Here is a 20,612-nt window from a genome sequence, read left to right as displayed (position 1 = left end):
ATTTAAACATCTTACTTAACATACACCTCATTTGGGATAAAAACATATAAATAATGAGTTTATCAGATTACTCTTTTAGTTCTTTATTAACTAATCATAAACCACTTAGATGCACCTATTTGAAAAAAAATATCCTCCCAAAGATACTTTACTTTCCAGATCACAGATTGCCAATTCTTCCATTTTAATTTGGCAGTTACCCTCACCCTCAAACTAGGGCCTAAAGCAGTTATAACCAAACTAACCAAAGCAGTTATAAGCTTTCTGCCTATGTTTGCCAACCATAAAGTAAACTTAAGATTCAAGTGACAGTACTCTGAGAAAAACTATAATGTGTAGGAATTACAAGAAATGAAAGGAAGGCAAAGATAAAAGCAGGTGCTAAGCTTTATGAACGCACAGAAGCAGAGCAATACAGCTTGGTTGTTCACTGTGCGACATGCACTTACGGAGTGTAGACTCTGGAAGACACGGCACTTAGCACTTGGGAAAAGAAAGATGAGTGAGGCTTGATCCTTGTTCTTTTTTAAGATTTCATTTCATTATTTTATGTAAGTACACTGTAGTTCTCTTCAGACGCACCAGAAGAGGGCGTCAGATCTTATTATGGATGGTTGTGAGTCACCATGTGGTTGCTGGGATTTGAAATCGGGACCTTCAGAAGAGCAGTCAGTGCTCTTAACCACTGAGTCATCTCTCCAGCCCTTGATCCTTGCTCTTAAGAATAATTGTAACTCTTCAAAAGTGGATATGAGGGCTTTCTAAAGCAAGACTAAAAAGTAGCTAATAGAAGTTTCCACCTGGAGGCCTTTAGAAAGAGCTTAAATAGAGGCATCCAAATGTCACCATGATAGGCACTACTAATGAGCCTGCTGAATGCCAATCTGAGGGTAACAAAGCTTGGCTGAGAATAGAACAGAGAAAGGCATTGGTTGGTTCTACTGCCTAGCAAGAATCACCCCACACCTAAATTAGAGAGGACCCAGTGGAAAGAAATGATCACCTTCACCACACACACAAAGATCTGACTTAAAGCCAAGGGCAGTACAGAGTCTATTGTTAGACAAAGACAGAGAGACAAATGATGGGCTGCACAGTCTAACCACTAACTGGAGTTTTATTAGTTGAAGAATAAAGACGAGATGGTGTTTTAATAGTCTCAAACTACATGTTTAAAAAATGCTCTGTAGGAGATTACTATTGAACATTGTCCTTTTCTTCCAAATAAAGGATGAAGGAGAATGAGGTCCAACCATAGAGGGAAGAGCTATACAAATACAGTAAGTCAGAAGAATTCTCTCTAAAAGGCTATTCGGAGCTAGAGATTTCTCAACATGTTAAATAAGAAAACAGAAAACCACCTCTCTGAACCTTCTAACAGGGAGCATGGTTTGGCTACGGCTACCAGCAGCCAGACTGCCATGCCCCTACTCAGGACAATGCACAAAGAAAGAGCAAGGCAGGGACAATTACTGGGGAATCTCTGATAATATGCAAGTCACCTCATGTATCACATTGAATGTAATGTACCTGCTCTCTCTGACAATGGTTGTCAAGTTTTTCATGGCTGAAGCTCCCCTGTCAAATGACAATCTTATGTGCACCGCATCCTTCACAAAACACATAATATGTGTGTGTATACACACACATGCTCAAACACAATATTTAAGTAGGTGATGGCAATTTGAGGGTAAGGCTTGTAGGCCACAGGCTCCCAGTTGTATCGCTTCTTCATTATAGAATTCCTTAGGACACTCCTGTGGAACACTGGGTTCCTGTACTACTAGATTATGCCTAAGACTTTTTACATGTAAACATAGCTACAATTTGGTCATGTCTGAATTATTTAACAATGATTTCAGGCAGGACCTCTAATATCTTAACTTTATCTACAAAAGTGTAAGGCATGTGAGTGTGGTACAAAGGATCTGAGCTATAGAAGACAACTGAACTACAGGGAACAAACATGTAAATTATTGAGGCAAACCTAGATTGTTTTGATGACTAAGAAATTAATTACCCAAGGAGTTTCAGTTGTCCAGAAAAGAGAAAATAATAGTTATCCATCAACAATTCAACATTTAAGCTAAAAGCAGTTTCCCTCAGATAGGCTACAATTTGAACAGAAATCCCCACTGAAAGTGAGATCACACCACTCACTGTCAGACTGAAAGCCAGAAGGAGACTTGTAATTGTCTAAGGATAGACAAAAGTGACCTGATGTCACTAGAGTATGAATTATTTCTCCTAGAGTTGATGAATTATAATTTCCATGTCACTACCAATGGGAGTGAAAATCAGAGTCAATCTTATGCACTAAGAAAACTATTCCTAGACAAATGTCTTGGCTTAGGAAACCCTACACATTTGATAAAAAAAACAACACTAAAATCAGATTTGGGTGACACAGTCCAGAATAGCAAAAGAAAAAAATCTTTAAATTTCTGTCAGCCAGGTTGCTTAGTACATGCCAAGTTCTTCTTGGAATGAGAAAAGGAAGGGGCCTTCATGCCATGGCCCCACTCTAACACTAGAGCCATCTCTCCTCACCAAAGATAGACCTAAATCTGTGTGCATCCTGTGTAAATTTACTACTCTAGAGCAGAAGGTGGTGCAACAACAGTCTTAAACTACCTGGTCCAATGGTTTCAAAATTAAAACGTCTTCCACCCAAACAAGTTCTACTTCCTACGGATTTTCATATCTTGGTTACATGTGTCACTACCCAACCACTGTGAGAGTTAGTAATGCCTCTCTCTTCTTTCTTTCCCTTCTGTCCCCAAATTTACTCCTTTGCTGCCTTGCTCACACTTTTAACTGACCTTGAGCGAACCCACCTTCTTCACCCTTCTGTATGTCCCCATCAGAGTTCAGAGGCATATTGCCCCTCTCTCCTCTTGTCACCTCCTGTTTTTCTCTTGTATCTCCAGCCCCCCTTCCCCACAGCTGTCAGAAATCTACTTATAGAACATACTGATTATACCACACCCAAATTTTACATTGCCAAAGGCTCCCTAGTGCCAGCTTGGTTGAATTCAAATTCTGCAATTTTGAAATAAGTTCAGTTCAGGTGAATCTCAATAAGTATATGCCACCTCTCTACAGAATCATTTGAAGAATGATTTCATTGTCAGGCACCAGAGTGATGATTAGAACCACAATACCTGGAAGGCTAGGAAGTGAGAATTGAGAGATTGAGGCCAGTTCGAGATAATTTTATTACTACGGGCTTGAAGACACTTCAATCTCTATTGGTTATAAATTCGAAAAGCATAGCAATGTTAAAAATGAGTCAGAAGTAGCTGAGATAGTTAAGTGGAATTTACTATAGTAAGAAACACTCCGATATTTAAAAGGATTCCTTGTCAGCACTGGGGAATTGAACTTAGAACCTCATAGTGGGCAAATGCTCTACAACTGAGCCATATCCAGTTCATAAATAGAATCAAAATCATGGAAAAATTTTCCTACTTTCAAATGTATTATTGTTATTATTCTCCTTCTATGAATTGTTCTCAAAGACTGAGGCAGACAGAGATTCTGGGAGGGGGATTGGTGTGGAGTTTGAGAGCAGGTGGCTCTGAAAGGATAGAAAACATTAACTTATAAGTAAAACCTGCTTAGAGGGGAAACCTCAAAAGCCACATCTGCAAAGCAAGGCAGTTCAAGAGTGGGGAAGGACTCCAAGTCAAATCACTCTCTCTTTTCTTTGGTCCCTGGCAACCTAAACTGACCTAGGAAACCTGTAGCTCAGCCATGGGGAGGAACAGGAAGCTCCAGTGGACAGAGGTAAATGCACCCAGTTCAGATCTTTTCTTAGCTGTATCTTCCCTGCTTTATTACTCAAACTACCCTATAAGCACAGTTCTGAGATGGCTTCCCATCCTCTGTCTCCTCACTTGCATTCTTAAGATACTTCTGGGTAACCTCACAGAATTTGCATTCCTAAAAGCATCCTTCAACCCAAGAGTCTCCACATTCAAGAACCAAAAAGCATCTGAAATCGCCTCCCCAATCGGAATCACACTTGAGGCCAGTAACCAAGGCCTTGAATGTAGCTCGAGCCCACACTGATGTAGGTCAAGTCAGCATTAACTGACAACTGTATGTTGACTGAAAGGTACAAAGACTATCTATGAAGGAGGAAGACAAGGATATTTGCAACAAGGAAGAAGTTAACTTTCAAGTGTGGTTGGTTCAATTCCAACCAGGAAGATAAAATACAGGGATCATGAAAGAAATGGGTTGGCCTGGCTTTGAAGAACTTGAAAGGCATTAAACAGAGATAAGCAGAGTAAACATCTTCAAATAGAGAAGAATAATGACTAACGTATCTGATGTGCCCAAACAAACCTAGCTTCTTAGGCACCTCTCTTGCCTACTCTATGTAGTGAGAGGTAGGCAATCTTAGATAAAACTCTTGAGTTCAGATCCCAACTCCAACATTTAGTATCATGGATGACATTGAAAAGATATGAGACCATCTATGCTTTCAGTTTTCTGTGGGTAAGAATAAAAGTAATAGTGCTGACATCACAGGGCTGTGGTAAGAGTTTACTCACATAACGCCCTGTGAAGACCTGTCTAGCCTGTGGCACGCACTCATTCAACATGTTCAAACTGAAGTATGATGAAGGGACTCTGAACTCATTCACAAAGAGCACCAGGACTGTGCAGAGTTCCCTGAACTTCATTCAAAGGGCAGAATGCTTCAGGAGATTTTAGAACAGTAAAATTACTGAGTCTTTGGTAAAGAACAGACACACCTGAGGCTACTTCTAACCATTTGCATTGACAGGAAAAGGTTCTGGTTTAGAATAGTAGTGATGGAGATTGAACAGGGTACTTAGATGGGAGATCCTGGAGCCACAAGTATAAGGCCTTCAATAGCAAAAGCACAGGGGAGTGAAGAGAAAGACCAGAAGCACATGCTTTTCCAAAGCTATCAAAGCATCAAGGTGTTCAGCCACTCTCTGTTTCTTCCCTATGAATATCTAGAGTTACAGGGAGAGCTTGGGCATAAATTTGACTGAGTGATGTACAAGGTCCCTTACCATGGCACTCATCAGCTGTGCCCATGCTCAGCCATTCTGGAGTCAGCCAGTTCCATAAGACACTCTCCTGGTAGCACAGAAATGGAGAGTCCAAATAGAGACAAGCAAGCCATCATGGGAAATACAAGACTACTCAAGAACTCCACTAGCTCCAATGGTTAAATGCAGACAAATCCTCCACAGCAGAATACAGCTTCAAATCTAATGACGACAGCATAAACTCACTATGGTGAAACCTGGAGCAAGCCAGCTACCCACTGTGGTGAAACCTGGAGCAAGCCAGCTTCATCTGGGCCTTTTGTAGTTGCCAGAGCAGAGGACACACCCAGGCACACACTACACATGGCCTTTTTTTTCCTAATCCATGGGTACAGTTTGCCAGCTGCCACCTTGAAGGAGGGCCCAGCATCTAGCAGGTAGCACATTCGTCAAGCTGTTACGTTACATTTGATCTTTCAAAGTGGGAAAGCAATGTACAAATCCATAGGGACAAGAGACACCTTGCCTCTGGTTTTATATTCGCCTACTGATACCTTACAGTCCCCAAGTGGAGTACACGGAAGCACCGTTCTCAACCACTGTAATGATGAACATAAATTCCTAATTCCTTTGAAAATATGTACAGGAAAAATAGCTAAACAACAAGAACCAGAAAACTCCTATCACCAAATAAAAACAAAACAAAAAAGTTATGTAAGTACTAGCACTGATTATTTCTGAACAATATATTCATCAAGGATGTTTTTTCCTTGTATCCCTCATATTTCTCAGATACAAAGTAAGTGTCATAGCCTGGAGGCAGGGAAGGAGGATGAATTTTTTTTTTTAATTTTTCTTATGCAATTAGAAATCTAATAAACCTAAATAAATATGCTATGGGCATTTCACATAAATCTATTTTATTCACATATTCAGGTGACATTTTATCTTTTGTCTTGGAAAACAAGTTAGTTGCAGTAAGACTAACAAGGATTTAGGGACCAAGCCAACGATTAAAAATATCAGCGTGTAAAGGGATTTATACAGCTAGCAAGTTGCTTAAGTTGTTAAGTTTTGTTTTGTTGTGTGTGTGTGTGTGTGCACGTGTGTGTTTTGTAGAAGCTTTGTTTGCCTAACAAAGACTTTTAGTGGGTTTTATGCGTAGACTGAAAACATATATCACCTAATAATTCTGTTGAAAACCATCTGTTAGGTTTTTAAACAGGAAAAATTGCAAATATTCCATCCATTTGTAATCTGCTGGTATGTCTTATTTGGAGTCCAAATGTTCAGAATCACAGGTGTCAAGCTCAGTAAGCTTCCTTGATCCCACTAAGAGACAGGAGTAACAGCAAATGCGGCCATTCTGAAGTACAAATTAGGATGAGAAGCCACAAAAAATTTACGATATATCAAAGTGCTGTGTCCCTAGAGACAAGCATCCTCTAAAAGGGACAATTTCTCTTTGCAGCTGGTTGATTTCTACAGAGAAGGGCTTTGCTTATGCACACATGCATTAATGATCTGCAGCAGAAACTGGAGAAACGTGGAGTAATAACAACTTCAGGCAAACCCTCCAAGACACTGGTCTATCAAATCTCTAGAGACAAAGCTCATGAAGCTCATGTCTGGGATCTACAAACTAAGAGCTGAAACGACCAACTGCCCCACACTCTGTTAAAAATAGATCATACTGTATTTTTGTGTAGTATGAATAGCAAGCTGTACTGTAAAGCTAAAGGCTGAAACGACTGTTTCCAGACTGAACTCTTGAAGTATCTGAGCCACATGGCTAAGAACCCTCCTAAACTTACCAGGGACCTGGAAACTTCCCTCAGTGGTGAACCTCTCCCTTCTGCAGAGTCAGACACTGAATCCAGACCAGACATTGATGAGAACATGGCTTTGGAAGAGGCTGCCTGGTCGTGGGAGAGAGATGACGAAGGGAGTGTGGGAGAGGACAAGCTCTCCACATCTTCTCCTGTGGCTTCCTCCTTCTCACTGGATGAGCCCGAAATAAAATGGCTGGAGTCAGGCTTCAGGCCAGTGGCTCTGCCCAAATCGAGTTGCTCTCTCTTGACAACTTCAACATCTCCATTGTATTTCCAGCCATCATCCATCTAAATAGGACACATCATTTTAAACTCAATATTCTGCTAGCTTTAGGGTCAGTTTTTCAGCAGACTTATTAATATTTTAAAGCCACTAAAGTGACATATATTTGCCACAGCAAGGTAACTATTGTCAAAGGCTTGGAATGCGTTCCTTCACACTACCAATTATGCACCCACACAGAAAAACTTGTTCTAATAAAAGCATTATTATGTATGGATTTCTAAAACTCGCTTTGTTTGTTCACATCACTGAAGGTCAAAAGATACAATTCAAAGCTAGCTCTTTGAGTTGTCAAAAATCCCAGAGTGTGGATATCATTTATCCACTTGATGTTCTTAAATTGTTTCGAGTTATCTATCACTCCCCAAAAGCACTGCAACCAACTGGAGCACACCTTCATAAATGGAGCTTCTATTTCATAGCCCAGATGCTCCAAAAGCTCACTGGATCAAAGGTTTTAGAAATGCGATACCTACCTGCCATTTTTACAAAGAAAGCAGATGCCTGCATTTCAGCCTCCTCAACGCCAAATAGTTTAAACATTTAAAATATTTGTAAGTCCAATGAGTTAAAAAAAATTGTTTACCTTGTCCTCATGTTAAACACAAGGTTAAACATGCTTCTCTGTGCTTCATTAAATTCCTTTGCATTGAATTGGCCAACTTGTTTTTCTACATCCATTGCTAGTGTTTATCTTTATTTCTTATCAAATAATAGAAATGCCTTGGAGTTGTCAACCCTTTATTTGCAATGCCTTTTAATAATAGCAGTGACTCAAACTGTCCTATGCTAATAGTGCCTGCCATATAAATTTAATCAAATAGGTCTATATTTTTCTTAGTAGGTTGGTCAGGGATTTCCTGTCTGATTTAGGCAGGCTTTCTGCACCCCAAACACTAATTTTTCTTAAGCCCTAATTCTTCTCATCTGTATGTCAAGATTTTAAGATCTTAAGTGTAGATGGGGGCTAAAGAGATGGCTCAGCAGTTAAAAGCACTGTCTGCTCTTCCAAAGGTTCTGAGTTCAAATCCCAGCAACCACATGGTGGCTCACAACCATCTATACAGCTACAGTGTACATGTATACATAAAATAAATAAATAAATCTTTAAGTGTAGATGGGCAGAACCAACAGAACCATGAACTTTAAATATTCAGACCACGGTGTTTCAGGTACATAATTCTAACATGTACCACACATGCCAAATCCCATTAGAGATACAAATGGACATTTAAAAAAAAAAGTATGCTCAATCATCAAGTTCTAAGGTAGGAAGAAGAATGGGGTAAAACCTTACTTATATAACTCTGAGAACATTTAACAAGAACTATGTAAAACTTCAGTACTGTAGGTCAAACAGAGCTGACTGATGGTAATTTTATAATGCTCAACCCAATACTTCAGAATCAAAAATACAAGAAAAAATTAATTATTCTGCCTCAAAATGTACCTTATCTGTTCTTTAAAATCTAATTACCCATTTTTACTAGATCTAAACTGTCCTGAAAGTTATTTACATACATCATCTACATTTAATACATCCAATATCTGTGTCCAACTCCGCTTCGGTGCAAGCTCCCCAACTCATTGTGCCTGAGGACGGATTAAATAAACCTAGGGCGTTTTTACCGTGTAGGATCTGGGCAGTGATGAGATTCCCCTTGATGATGTGCCAAAAGGTCTCGCTGTGACCACAGATGTTAACCTGGCTGTATCGGTTCTCTGGTAACTTCTAGGGAGAGAAGCTGAAATCCGAGTTGACTCTCCTCTTGTACTCCATGACTGCTGAGAAGAGAGTGAGAATGGATGCTGCGATGCGGAAGGCAAAGAGGCCGGGTGCGGTTCTGTGGACAGCAATGGGCCCTGGTTTGATTCTACAGAAGGCAATGGGGCTTGGTGCGCTTCTGCGGACAGCAATACGGCCTGGTGCGGTTCTGCGGAAGGCAACCGGGCCTGGTGCGGTTCTGCAGAAGGCAAATGGGCCTGGTGAGATTCTGCAGAAGGTAAAGAGGCCTGGTGCGGTTCTGCAGAAGGCGAAGGGGTCAGACGTTGCTCTTCATGAATATGAGAAGCAAGCTGAATCTCAGCTGCTACACTGTCCTCTCTATTTGCAAATGCTGTGGGATCCTCCTTGGGCATCTCAGCAGGATGAGCTCTTGCCTTGTCTTCTAGCCTCTCACTCTGGTAACTAGTTTCTGACAGAGTCACTGTAGGAGGGAGCACTACTCCATCATCCAGGATGTCATCAGAGGAATAGAGCCTTCTCCGAGATGTAATTGTAGAACTTCGAGATTCCCTTGGCAAAGAGAAATGTGCCATTATGACAAAAATATGCATTTGACCCCAGATGGGGTAAGATAATGACTAAAATGTAAAGGGAACACAAAAGCCAGTACAACACTAACGTGATTATGCATAATTTTTAAGCGTCAGCTAAGAAACTGATCTGACTTTTTATTAAGGAGGGTCTCAAATAGGTACTTTTTATTAGATATTTTCTTTATTTACATGTCATATGATATCTCCTTTTCCAGTTTCCCCTCCAAAAAAAAACCAAAAAACCAAAAACCAAAAAACAACAAGAACAAACCCTCTCCCCTCCCCCTGCTCGCCACCCCACCCTCTCCCACTTCCTGGTCCTGGCATTTCCATACACTAGGGCATAGAACCTTCACAGGGCCAAGGGCCTCTCCTCCCATTAATGACTGACTAGGCCATCCTCTGCTATACATATGCTGCTGGAGCAATTAGCCCCACCATGTGTACTCTTGGGTTGGTGGTTTGGTCCCTGGGAGCTTTGAGGGTATTTTTAATCATAAAAGGTTTTAATAATAAATACAATCAAGTTTAACACTTGATTATTCACAGGTTTTTAGCTATAAAAAAAAAATTATGTCTTTCAAAATGCTTTAGGTAGCTGGCGACCAATCTGAGTCTGCCAAGTTTTGCTTCATAAAATTTATAATGTATTGATAAAAATGATAGTACAAAAGACTCAAGGGTTTTATAGAGATCCGGTCAGTTCATGGAGCTTGACAGAATCCCCATGGACAGTTAGAATAGATTCAAGGTTATTATCCATCCTTACAGAACTGATGGAGCAGCTTCATCTTGCAGTTAGGAGGGAGTCCCTCCCCCTGCCCCCGGGGCTAACCTCTGTACGGAAGTGAATGAAGCTCTTCATCATTGGCATTTCAGACACAAAGGAGCTTTGTTTAATTTCACCTGCCAGCATATTTCCTTTGTGACATTATTTTTAAAGCATATTTGCTTTCTCTCTGATCTAGCAGACTCCTCCAGGTCCACACAGTTAAGTTCTCACACGGAAGTTTAAATTTCACTTTTATCCTGCTATTACAGGGCAGAGAATAAATGAACCCATACATCCACACTAGCATAGACTTCCTTAAAATCTAACTTATCCTCTACCACTATAATTCAACAAAGAATTGTTAAGAGTTCATAAAATTCATTTAAAGCTAAAGGTTTATTTTACTTGACTACCCCATCTTTAAACTCAATTTTAACAGAGAATTCCAGTGTTTTTTTTTTCAAATACTGAGAATACCTCCTCTTTCCATAGAAGAGCAGAGAATACTGTTCACCAATACTAGGTATTATTTTCTTTTTGTTAACTCGGATCATTAACTTAGCAATATTGTTTTAATACTTCAAAACCCTGACTGCTACAGTACATATGTGATTACAGTTTAAGACTGGTGACCACACGTCCCACCACATACAAAGCCCACATTCCTAACACTGGGCTCTCCGAATCCAAGGGGTGTTCAGCTCCTTACCTGTCCTGCAGCATTTCCCTAAATGTCTTGGAGCTTCGGTCAGACTTCTCAAGTGCCTGCTTTTCAATCTCTTCCCGCTCTTCCTTTTTCTTCTGCAGATCTGAAGTGTAGCTCTTCCGACGATTTTTCCATTTTGCAAGGTCCTGACAAGAAATCCCATCAGCCGGTCATACCTGAATTTCTACACGCCCTTTTCCTTGCAGCAGGAGCATGTGGAGTATCCTATTACAGTGCTGAAACTGTTCACTCCCACTTGTGCCAAGGTGCCCCAATTTTGCTTTTTATAGCCAGTGTTTCTCTACTAAGCCTTTATCTCATGTGTCTGCCAGAAAAACCTGACCTAATAAGATGGATCTCACTTTTGTTATCCTAGAAAGTATCACATCAATGTCTATTTCTCAAAGAATGCTAAATGCTTGCAATTAAGGTACTAGATCTGATTGGCCAGGAAATATTTCAAATTCAATTTCATAGCACTCCAAACCCCTGGTTCACATGTGTACCATGATAAGAGGGACAGAAACATCTCTGGAACAGTCTAGATCAAGTGAGTATTCCAAGTAGTTCATCCCCCAGAAACAGAAAGATGTGGTTCCCCTCAACACAGAAGACAGACCATACATAAAGACCAACGCTTTGTGTGGTAGGGTCCTAAAGGAAAAAAAAAAAATCAGTTCTCCCTACAGAAGGTGGAATCACAGGTTATGTTGGACTACCCATTAGGCTCAGAGAATAAAGTCCACTGGGGAGTGAGCAACAGGGAACATCATGTAGGCATAAGCCCACACTGCTTCCCACATCTCCAGAAACATGTTCAAAAGCAGCCAGGACAATGTACCTAATGCAGGTTTTCAAGTATCCCTAGTTATGTAAGCCAGTTGGCACACTCCAGGATTGAGGCATTTCTAATGCAACAAATATTTCTCCATTTCCAAATCAGAGAAACACCGTACTAAGGATTCCAAGAGAAATTCCAGTCCAAAGGGAAGGATACCCAAGTCCTCAGACCAAACCAGAACTTACCCCACACCCAGGCCTTGGAACGCAAGCTTGCCCACTAAACTTTGGGGGCACCCAGGGCTTCTCGTGCTTTTCTACAACCTGAAGCCAATATGAACTCTTTCCCCAAAAGAAACAGAGTGACCCAAATATTCCTCTTCCCTCCCCTAATATGTCGCCCACCTTGATAATTATTTTATCAAAAAGTCACTGCATGAGTTGGCAAAGTGATGCTGAGTTCCTTGCTGGGTTCTGCAGGTATTAACATTAGGAGCAGCACACATATGAGGCAAGCGCCCTAAGACAGAGCCACCCCTGAGTCCTGTGTGCTGTTTCCTGATCATTAAACCAACATTCGAATACGAGGATCCTAGAGGGTAGCAAAGGAGTTCCTTTGTACACTAGCACTGACTTTCTCTGGTGGCTTTGCTCATGACGTTACTCCACTCTCTGACTATGAAGCAGTCCTCCACTTTCCTTGGGCTTGGGAATATGATTATCAATCAGAGTTCTTTACACTCCTACAGCTTAGAATAACTACTTCATCCAACTGAAAGGATCACACTTTCTTCTTTAAGATCTAAGATGAAAGTTTGATCTACATCCATATCAACACTTGTATGCGCCGGCTCTGTTGAAATGGTTAATTTTGAATCACACTCGATCCTGACTCCAACCAACATAGTACTCTCTGAGTCTCCAGCAACTTTCATCCTGGTCTCCGAGTAACTTTGAGAACTCTCCCCACTAATGCCAAGATCGGAGCTACACATCCTGTTCCTCTTCAAGCTCAACCTTGAGCAATGCTCTTTTTCTAGCAGAGGTATAATTAGCAGTCATACCCAACTCAGCCACTCCCCCAAGTAAGCAGCTCACTCTTTGAGAACTCACAGACTCTTAGAAAATAAGCACACTTCTATATTTTTAACAATGGTCTTTAAAACATAGGACAGTAGTTTTGGTCTCGTTTTCTATAGTGCCGGATGCTAGAATAGCAAGGAAAACTGTCTCTCAAGTACACTGACTTCCTTTTAAGAGAAGCAAGCCACGCAGCCCGCCCGCCCCTCATGGTAGAATACTCACATCCTGCCATTTCTGATCTTGTTCTTTCAGCTGGGATTTTATTTTCTGCATCTCCTCGTAGCGCAGCTGACGCAGGTTCTGAACATCCTCTGCACTGACATCGCTCATAGACTTGCTCCTGCCACAGAAACACCCACAGTCACAAAGGTTCTCGTGGCTGGCCTGAGGGTTCACATGAAGACTGGGCTTATATTTAGAAATTCCACCTAAATATCTACTGCCCTGCCCAGACGCTACAGTGATAGTGTCCTTGAAATAGCACCACACCGATAAATGGTATTTTTCCAAAGCACGGAAACAAGAGCCTGGTGTTCAACTCAGACGTGAGATGCTTTTGTTTGTTTGTCTCCACAAAGTAGTCAAAATAATCTTGAACCGTTCTAAAAGTAATAATCTGGTGCTTGTATTTAGAGGGGTCAACTGTAAAATTATCTTGGGGCAGGGGGTGGGGGGGGAATATCAGACATTAACATCACCTGTCTGAATTTGTCTATATTGCCTCAAAGATAACCTAGTAAAAGTTTGGCTGGGTTTTTTCTTTTTTCTTTTTACTAGGCCCTTACTAAATAATTTAGTGACCACCTGATATTTTCTCCTCAAGTTCAACACCACAAAACAATGTTCTCAACCAGTCTCCAAGACCTACTAGCCTGCCGCTGTGCAGCTGGGCCCATTCACAGAGGACCACGAATAGTTCCCACAACCCATCAGAGCCACCTCTGACCCTCTCCTTGACCAGGCAGAGTTCACAACTTAACTTGCAGCCCATGTATACGGATATGTGCAATCAAGCAATAAAGCCAGAGTGGAGGGTTTCAAAACCTTTCCCCTCATTACTGCTACATATATTAAAGACCATTGTAAAAAAAAAAAAAAAAAAAAAAAAAAAAAAAAAAAGATCTTTCTAACAGACATCGAACTCTCAAGGAGTATGAAGCTGCTCCCTAGCATTAGAGACTGCTCACAGGAGTTAGCAGCTGAGGTGGAGGTGACTGCTACCCCTGTGCAGACTGAGCAGATGAAAAGGCCACCTGGGAAAGCTGGGGCCAGCTCAGCCCTGAGAGCAGTGAGAGTCTGAGACAGAGAGTTTCTAAAGGTGGGCTAGTGGAAGTCCTCTTTATTGTACTCTGAGCTTAATTACATTGTAATTAACCATATTTTCTCTTATATTAGTATATCCTTGGGCACCTAAGTTTTGTATTCTCCCCAGATCTACTATCACATTTTCTTTTTTTAAAATCTGTCTTAGCTGGTTCAGGAATGCAGTTGTAACGACTATGCAAATGCCTCTGGAGGCTCCAGCCAGGGATCTACCTTCTTTGACTCATTTCCAATGACTTGTGAATAGGCGCTTATGCTTGAATAGGGACCTGCTGAAATGCTATCTGGAAAGGATTTTTTTTATAATCAGGGCCTCAGCAAACACACGTTGTTATTGCTGACACAGCCAATCCCAATCTGCTTTCCCTTGGTGATGGTTAAAGGTGGTACCTGTGCCCCTGCCATCCATATTTGAAAGCTAAGAACCACTTTTCACTTTTGTTCCTCCCTTCTCCTCACTTTCAATTACTTATCTTCTCTGTTAATGCGGCTTTCTTTCCATTTAGACTGCCAGCAGTCTAGGTCGAGCACAACTCTCCCCTGAATTTCCAAACCAGTGGCTTACATTATCATCAGAGAAGGCTCCCCTCAAATGCTCCCTCCAACTCAAAAGTCCTTTGCTGGTGCCTCTCTGGCCTTTCAAAATACCACTCACAATCATGGCTAAGCTCTCTCCACAGTCACCTGCTCACCATCCCTTTTCCTCATCTCAGTTAAGGTCAACTCCATCCTTCCTCTGTTAGGCTCAAAATTCCTGAAGTCACCCAGGTTCCTCTCTTACTCTCAAAACACTTATTTCATTCATAATTCCTGTGCTATTTCTAGGATCCAACAACTTCTAACCTCTGCCCCATCATCAGACTGATCAGCACTGCCACATCATCCCCCTTGGAGAATCCCAAAGATTTGTCTGCTTCCACCACACAGCTCAACATGCTCAACAGAGCAGGTTTCTAGATCACAGTCAGGTCATGGAACACTCAGCCTCAGACTTGAGTGTTGAGGAGTGGCTACAATGCTTTGAATTAATCCGGCCGACAAAATTGGGAATCTGCCTGTAAAAACCACTGAAGGTCCTTGTCTCCAATTGGTTTTTGATCGATCAATAAAGAGCCAACAGCCAATGGCTGGGCAGGTATATGGAAGTGGGACCTTTAGATTTGCGCAGGCTAGGAACTGGGAAAGAGGAATCGCCATGACTCAGGGGCGAAGAATGGGACATAAGAGCTACAGGAGAGAAAGCCAACCAACCATGTAAGAATTCGGGTAAATGGCTACTGGCCACTTTGTCAATTGTGCCTTGAGCAGTAGAATAAGGTTTAGGAGTTTAGAAAAAGGCTTAGGAGTGCCCAGTCTTTGAGCTAGTCACAGCATGTCAAAAATTAACTTGTGTGTGTGTGTGTGTGTGTGTGTGTGTGTGTGTGTGTGTGTTTCATTCAAGAATCCAGATAGCTCCTGGGAGGGTGTGCACATGAGACCCGCCAGGAGCCAAAGCAGTTTAGCCAACTATTGCTACATTTGAGCTTCTTCCCATCAAAGTTCTGAGTAGAATCTTCCAGACCCTTAGGGTCTGAAACAATCTGGTCCCTTGCTGCCTCTCCACACTCATTTCTAACACTCTGCCTCACTCTCCTGCCAAGTGGCTGTCTTGCTTATGCGCACACATCTTGTTTCTCTCCTTGTCCTTCAGTCTGCCCAGAATCCTTTTCATCCATCTATGACTTCTTTTACTTTCCAGATATCTGCTTAAAAATGGTATTCAGTGTTCCTTCCTCCCATCCTACGAGTGTCTGTCTCTCTGGGCTGACCCCAACCCCAGCCCTCTTTTCCTTGGGCATTTATTGGCATCTAAGATGTTCTTACTTCCCTATTACCTGCTGAGTGCTGTAAGATTGTCAGACATTGCCTATGACTGTTTGCCAATAGATCACTAGGCTTAAAACAAAGCCCAGCCCATAGTGCGTACTCCATAAAGACCACTCTGTCGATGATCTAGGTAGTGTTCTACCACTTGCATACAGTCTTTGTGGTTCCTCTATGTGAAAACTGGACTGCCCTTCTCTCACCTGCTCTAGTACTTTAGCTATAGTATTTCTCATGTTTACTAATTCTTGGCTTCATCTAATATCGTATGCACAAGCATGCCTAGATCATCTCTCTCACAAGCCATATGCTACTTGGAAAAGAAACATGAGCGCGGTACCATGCATGCAGATACACTCAGTTTCTGCGCTAAGAATGAGATAAGTCTGAGCATAATCAAGCACAGAAAATCCAAATTGACTCTGTGGGAGAGCATAACTGCTCTCCAAGTTTTATAGCACTATATAGATTTAGTAGGGAATCAGTCACATATAGACTATAACTATACAAAAACATGTGAACCTATACATGTATAAAGTACTTCTCACTAGCTATAACTACATACCAAATTAAATTATGTGAATTTTGAGAAATATAAACTCACTGAAGTCATACCTACATGGTAAGAGGCTTTTTGAATTAAAACAAAAAAGTTCAGTAAGAAAGAAGGGAATTCCCAGATAAAGGCATGAGAGGGGGTTGGATATGCAACACATGAAGCTGTATAAACTATAAAACAAAAATAAAATACAGTTTGATACTCTAGTAACCTTTCTGTGGGAAGAAAGTTGAACCATCTGTACTAGTCCAGAATCTTCCATGGACTCGTTCCTTATTCTCCTCATCTTGGGCCAGGAAGCGTTTTCCCATACGGTGTGCCCATTAAAGGTAAGGCTGCCTCTCCCCCGAGGGCCTGAGCCCTGAGCTGGGTCTAGCAGCCCAGATTGCACACAGCATGAACAAAGTGAGCTGAACATGAGCTAGAGTAGGTGAGTTTTCGTATAGGCAGGGATGTGAGCACAGCTTGTTCCTGGGGTATATTAAGTTACCCCCATTAAAGCAAGAGCACAGGGCATAGAGTCTCCATGAGCTCCAGCAAAGGACAAGAAGGGAGGGCTCCAGACCAACTGCCAGGTAGGCTTCTACCCACTGAACATATATCGGTTTCCCTCTCCAGCTCCTCATCCACTGATTTATGATACCTAGGTAAGGCTGCGCTGGCGCATGTCTTTTAAAATCTAGTGCTATGTACTCATTCTGATTAAGTCTGATTCTGACTGAATGGAACCTCATAGATACTAACTCCTGTAAACTCCTTCAGTTAGAAAGGTTTGCCCCAGACCACAGAGATAAAATCTAGAGCTTCTGGAGTACAAAGATGGTGAAGTCTTTCATTATCAACATTAGCCACATGACATCAGAGTCTCCCGAGATCCTTGAGTGGCACCAGCGCTCGCTGCCAAGCAGTCTCTGGGAGTTTTCTCCTGAGGCACAGCCCCAGTCCGGTTCTACTGCCTGAGAGCCTCCAAGCTTGGGAAAGTTGCAATCTCTGTCTCTTTCTCCACATCTACGGAATGCAGATAATACCTTCCCGTCTGCCTCCCAGAACTGAGATAAGCCCTGGAGAGAACAGCGGGGAGATCGCAGAGGATACGCCTAGCCTGGACCACGCACAGGTGAGTCACGCAAGGAACTTGCTACAGTGGTTTGTATCTCTGCAAACCATATGAAGGCTCTAATTTACATCTTCATTTGTATTCAGCCCCCTGCAAATCCAGGTATAATGAGCACCTTGCCTTTTCATTTAGTATTAAATAGTATTAGGGAAGGACAGGAACAAGTTTAAGAGTAAATCATTATAAACCACAAAGATATAATTTCCTTGTACTCCTCTGATTGCATGTGATACTTCTAGCACTTTCTGCTGGAAATAAGGGATATCATCCTAAAATCCAACTTCAGCAAACTTACAGATGGATGTCCATAGGATAGAGTGTCCAAAGAGCCAATATCAGAGACTTTTTCCTAAATGGAAATTTACTCACAGACTTAGGTAGCAAATAGAATTTAAAAAGAATAAGTTAAAGATCTCTAGTGTTGAAATCAATATAAATATGCTAATTTATCTATCTGAACATATACTTTCATTAGATACTATAGGATTTTGTGACGAATAACCAGTGCCCAAACCTAGGTAGGGCACTTTGAAATTAACATCAAGTAGAATAAAAGAGTGTAAGAAGAAATTTTTATTTTTAGATGTATCAACTTATTTGGGAAACATGAACACAATTCACATTTTGGCTAGAAAATCACTTCCTGTAGAGGGCTAGCCTGAGTATAGTAGAACATTTATAAAGCACTAAGTGTAAATAGCATACACACTTGGCTGTAATATGAGAAGTATTTCTAGATATACCTAGATGTCATCTGGCATGGAAAAGAACATTCTCAGAAAATAACCTAGGTCAACTTGTCTCCCTCCCTTTTGCCTGCCTTGATCGTATGCCCTGATTTTTATGACTTGATAATCCTACAAAGGCATTTGGCCAAGCTCTATCAGAAAAACATAGCTGCCTTAGCAGTCTTGTCAATTCACATGTGATTGGTATTTATTTTCTTCTGATACTAATAGCCAATTTGGTGGTTATTACATTGAAAGATTGTTTATACATATTTTTATAAACTGTTGTACCTCACTTTTGTCATATATGACCAGATCCCAAACTTCATAAAACCAAACAAATGTAAATTCATGCAACACAAAGACACACACATGAGAACTGACAGTCCGTCACAAAGCATCTTAATAAACATAATAGATTGCATGCCAACCAAAGCTTAGTTAAACACTTACACAGCATGCACAAGCGCCCAAAACTGCACAGAATGCAAGCTGGGGATTAATAGGCAAAGGACTCAAAAAAAAAAAAAAAACCTACATATTCTTCTTCAAATTGCTCTGTAGCACAAACAAAGCATTCGTATAAAGTCCCACTTTTCCACTGCACTGTGTTGGAGAGCGTTCACCCAGCATAAACGTGAAATGCAGTGCACATTAAGCTCCTATAGGTAACTCAATTTTAATTTATATTCTCTCTACAAGAAATCAATGTAAGGAAAACACTGGTAACTTGAAAAAAATTAGGAGGAAATGGGGGAAATTAAGTAAACTTACAACTGCTTCTAAACAGAGCTGAATTTTCTAAGACACATGAAGCCCATTATCTGACAAGTCATGCATTATTCATTAGTCTCAATTAACAGATTATCCTGCTGTATTGGTGGAGTTACCTTAGCACTTCACCACAGGAGGAGTTTTTAAATAGCCCTCTCAAGTAATGCTGATAACTAATCCGACTATTTGGAATTGCCGTCTGGAAGCCCACGCTCAGGACTGCCACATTTCCGAAAAAGATCCTCAGCATTTTGAGGTTGAATATTTATGTTTTCTTTATGGGTGTCTGTGGAAAGGGTAGGTGCACAACGCTGGGGAATGAACCTAGAGCCACCGGCAAGCTAGGCATGAGTTCTACCACGGAACCCACGCTTGCCCTGGGTCGAGTCAAGTCAGAGGTGGTCATGGGCTTACACACCACCAAGCATTTATACTCTTGGTACTATACCCCCTTTAGGAAACCTGTCTCAGAGATGTGTTTGTTCTACAAAGCCAAATGTGATTTCAAATGAAAATTCCTCATGAAAGTTAGTCAGGATGCTTGAAGCTTCAAGGGGGTTTTAAATCAAGTTAAAACAGCTTTCTTACGATGAACTGATGAACAGATATTGAAGTGTTATGCCAAAGACTAACTTCCTTACCCTCAAATGCCACACTGGAAAGAGCAATGACTGCCTACCATATACAGAGTTCTTAGAGGGAATTTTGTGACAACCTTGGTAGCTTCTAAAATTTCCAAGCTATTAACAATATTAAATACTATTAAAATTAGAGATTCAGAGAGATGAGACAAACCATGGTAAGGGGACAGTACTCAGCTCCTGAGGCTGACTAAAATATAGGGTGTCCTTGGTCTCTTTTCCTCAGAAACGATTACCAGTTGATTTCAGTTACAGAGACCCAGGTAATATCGCATTGAGAATGAATAACAGTTTAAAATAGTCTAGAACCGGAAAAAAATGTGAGAAAATCAGCTTTGTATTACATTGACATGTTAATCCACTGAATATTAAATAACAGTAGACCAAACCTAAGAAATAACTTAAATATAGTTCTTATAATATTGGAAACTATCAAGATTATTTTTTACAAATTGAAAAGTCTAGTCCGTTCTTTATAGGTAGCTACATTTCAATTAAATTTCTACCCTAATCAAGAATCTTGAAAATATTTCCTAAAACTATTAAGCACCCCCACTAATAAAGCTCATGAGCTGAGTATGCGAATGTTGCCAGCTACATGAATTCCCCCATTAAGCAAGCAGTAATATCATGTTCTATCATAGGCTTCATAAGACTTAATTTGTGGGGGAGATCTTCAACAACTAGAAACCAGAAGCTTAGTGTACTGTAGGAATTAAATACCAAAACGAACATATTCTTAGCCCAAGGCTTTGGTTACTTTCAATCGTTAAATTTAAAAAAGGGGAGGGGTTGGAGG

At 41.0% G+C, this 20,612-nt stretch overlaps 1 protein-coding gene across 20 annotated transcripts in view; it reads right to left on the bottom strand.

The window, feature by feature from the left end:
- The window catches only part of Lmo7 (LIM domain 7), a 195,364-nt gene that overhangs the window by 25,955 nt on the left and 148,797 nt on the right, over positions 1-20,612 (bottom strand). For all 20 annotated transcript variants that reach the window (XM_031363014.1, XM_031363015.1, XM_031363018.1 and 17 more), the window contains 4 exons: positions 13,031-13,148; positions 10,949-11,091; positions 8,778-9,444; positions 6,848-7,153 (listed from right to left, as the gene is read on the bottom strand). In XM_031363014.1, coding sequence (XP_031218874.1) covers positions 6,848-7,153; positions 8,778-9,444; positions 10,949-11,091; positions 13,031-13,148 — 1,234 coding nt within the window. The remainder of the gene's footprint in view (positions 1-6,847; positions 7,154-8,777; positions 9,445-10,948; positions 11,092-13,030; positions 13,149-20,612) is intronic.

The sequence above is a fragment of the Mastomys coucha genome, unplaced genomic scaffold, assembly GCF_008632895.1.
Source record: "Mastomys coucha isolate ucsf_1 unplaced genomic scaffold, UCSF_Mcou_1 pScaffold9, whole genome shotgun sequence".
Lineage (NCBI taxonomy): Eukaryota > Metazoa > Chordata > Mammalia > Rodentia > Muridae > Mastomys > Mastomys coucha.
Note: the sequence above shows the minus strand (reverse complement) of the source record. Positions and strands in the feature narration are given on the sequence as shown.